This window comes from Mandrillus leucophaeus, unplaced genomic scaffold, assembly GCF_000951045.1.
Source record: "Mandrillus leucophaeus isolate KB7577 unplaced genomic scaffold, Mleu.le_1.0 Scaffold401, whole genome shotgun sequence".
Taxonomy (NCBI): domain Eukaryota; kingdom Metazoa; phylum Chordata; class Mammalia; order Primates; family Cercopithecidae; genus Mandrillus; species Mandrillus leucophaeus.
In genome coordinates this window covers 890,425-892,223 of record NW_012104266.1, presented here as the reverse complement: position 1 = coordinate 892,223, position 1,799 = coordinate 890,425, and the positions used below count along the sequence as shown (strand labels likewise).

At 37.7% G+C, this 1,799-nt stretch overlaps 1 protein-coding gene across 2 annotated transcripts in view; it reads left to right on the top strand.

Annotated features, from left to right (window-relative positions):
* TEX11 (testis expressed 11) overlaps positions 1–1,799 on the top strand; it is a 360,505-nt gene that overhangs the window by 115,253 nt on the left and 243,453 nt on the right. For both annotated transcript variants that reach the window (XM_011992031.1, XM_011992030.1), the window contains one exon: positions 1,471–1,556. In XM_011992031.1, coding sequence (XP_011847421.1) covers positions 1,471–1,556 — 86 coding nt within the window. The remainder of the gene's footprint in view (positions 1–1,470; positions 1,557–1,799) is intronic.

Below are 1,799 nucleotides of genomic sequence, written 5' to 3'. Positions count from 1 at the left end.
GGCCTCCCAAAGTGCTGGGATTTCAGGCTTGAGCCACGGCGCCCAGCTTAAAATTTATAATTAAATTATTATTGACCATAGTCGCTCTGTAGTGCTATCAAGCACTTGGTCTCATTCATTCTTTCTTTTTCTTTTCTTTTCTTTTCTTTTTTTTTTTTAGGGACGGACTCTCACTCTGTCGTCCAGGCTGGAGTGCAGTGGCATGATCTCGGCTTACTGCAACCTCCACCTCCTGGGTTCAAGAGATTCTCCTGCCTCAGCCTCCTGAGTAGCCCGGATTATAGGGACCTGCCACCATGCCTGGCTAATTTTTGTATTTTTAGTAGAGACGGGGTTTCTCCATGTTGGCCAGGCTGGTCTTGAACTCCTGACCTCAAGTGATCCACCTGTCTTGGTCTCTCAAAGTGCTGGGATTACAGGTGTGAGCCACCGTGCCTGGCCTATTCTTTATTTTAGATTCAAGTATATAGTAGGTCTGATGTGCTCAGACATGCATATTGAACTTCTGCTATCTGAATGTACTGTAATTCAAAGGGAAACTTTTTTGAAGCAAGACAAGTCTTTACACATTACTTATTAATAACTTGCTTCAGACCTTGGATTCTTAGTTGAGGATCTACTTCTGTAGTCTTGGGTAAAACTTATAAAGGACTTTTTATATGGGTATAATCAAATTCTCTAGATAGGTGGTTTCTATAAATAATGAGGGGATATTTGGATAAATTATTAGCATTAAAATTTCTCCTATGCCACTTCCCAGTATTTTGAGAGATGAAAATTATGTAAAACATGGCATTAATGCAGGGACTGAGATGCTGATTCCCAAGGCAACATTCATATACTTGTTCCTAGTTTCATTTCAATGGTAATTTATGTAAAGAAAATGATTGTTGTTGCTAAAGAGTGTCCATGAAACTATTTCTAAATAAGTCTTTTGACTAGATAGTGCTTTGGACACATTTCAGAACTTCAGAATTTTTAAAGTTGTCTCAATTTTGAAAAAAAAAAATCATTCATTTCCCAACCTCACTCCTCGTCAATAGTGATTTTTTGTCTTTGAATATACTCTCTGCTCTAGTGCCTTTAACTGGATCTGGCAACCAAAAGCAGGGTTTTAGCCTGCCCTTTGGCTGGGCAATGATTGGGTTTCTCATTTCCTGTTACAAAGCATCTTTTAACTTCTATTAGTAATTTATTATAATACTTTTTCATACATAACTAATTCCCCAACCTGAATGTTTTGCAGTTCTTCTTTATACAAATGGAGAGGTTTTGATGAGGAAGCTTATTTTGATGTATAGGACACATTAAGTATGTTTTTGTTTGTTTTTTGAGACGGAGATTTGCTCTGTCTCCTAGGCTGGAGTGCAGTGGCACCGTCATGGCTCACTGCCACCTCGGCCTCCCGAAGTGTGTTGGGATTTAAGGAAATCATGAATCTCATGGATTTTTTTTTTTTTTATATTGCAGACTTCAAGTCTTCATCATCTCTGTTACAACTTTGGAGTAGGAACCCAGAAGAATAATAAATACGAAGAAAGTTCTTTCTGGCTTAGGTAACATAAACAAAAAACTGAATGTAAATTCAGGAATATTATCATAGATGTCAGTTAATATTTACTGTAGAGTACTTTGGCAGTTTAAACCTTCTCTGACTTCAGAAGCCAACATGCTATATTTATTTACTCTTTTAACATGTATTGTTTATTATTTTTACACATTGCCAGTTCATACAAAAATGTGTTCTCCTTCTTTCCTCCCTCCCTCCTCCTTCCTCCCTCCTCCTTCCTTCCTTCCTT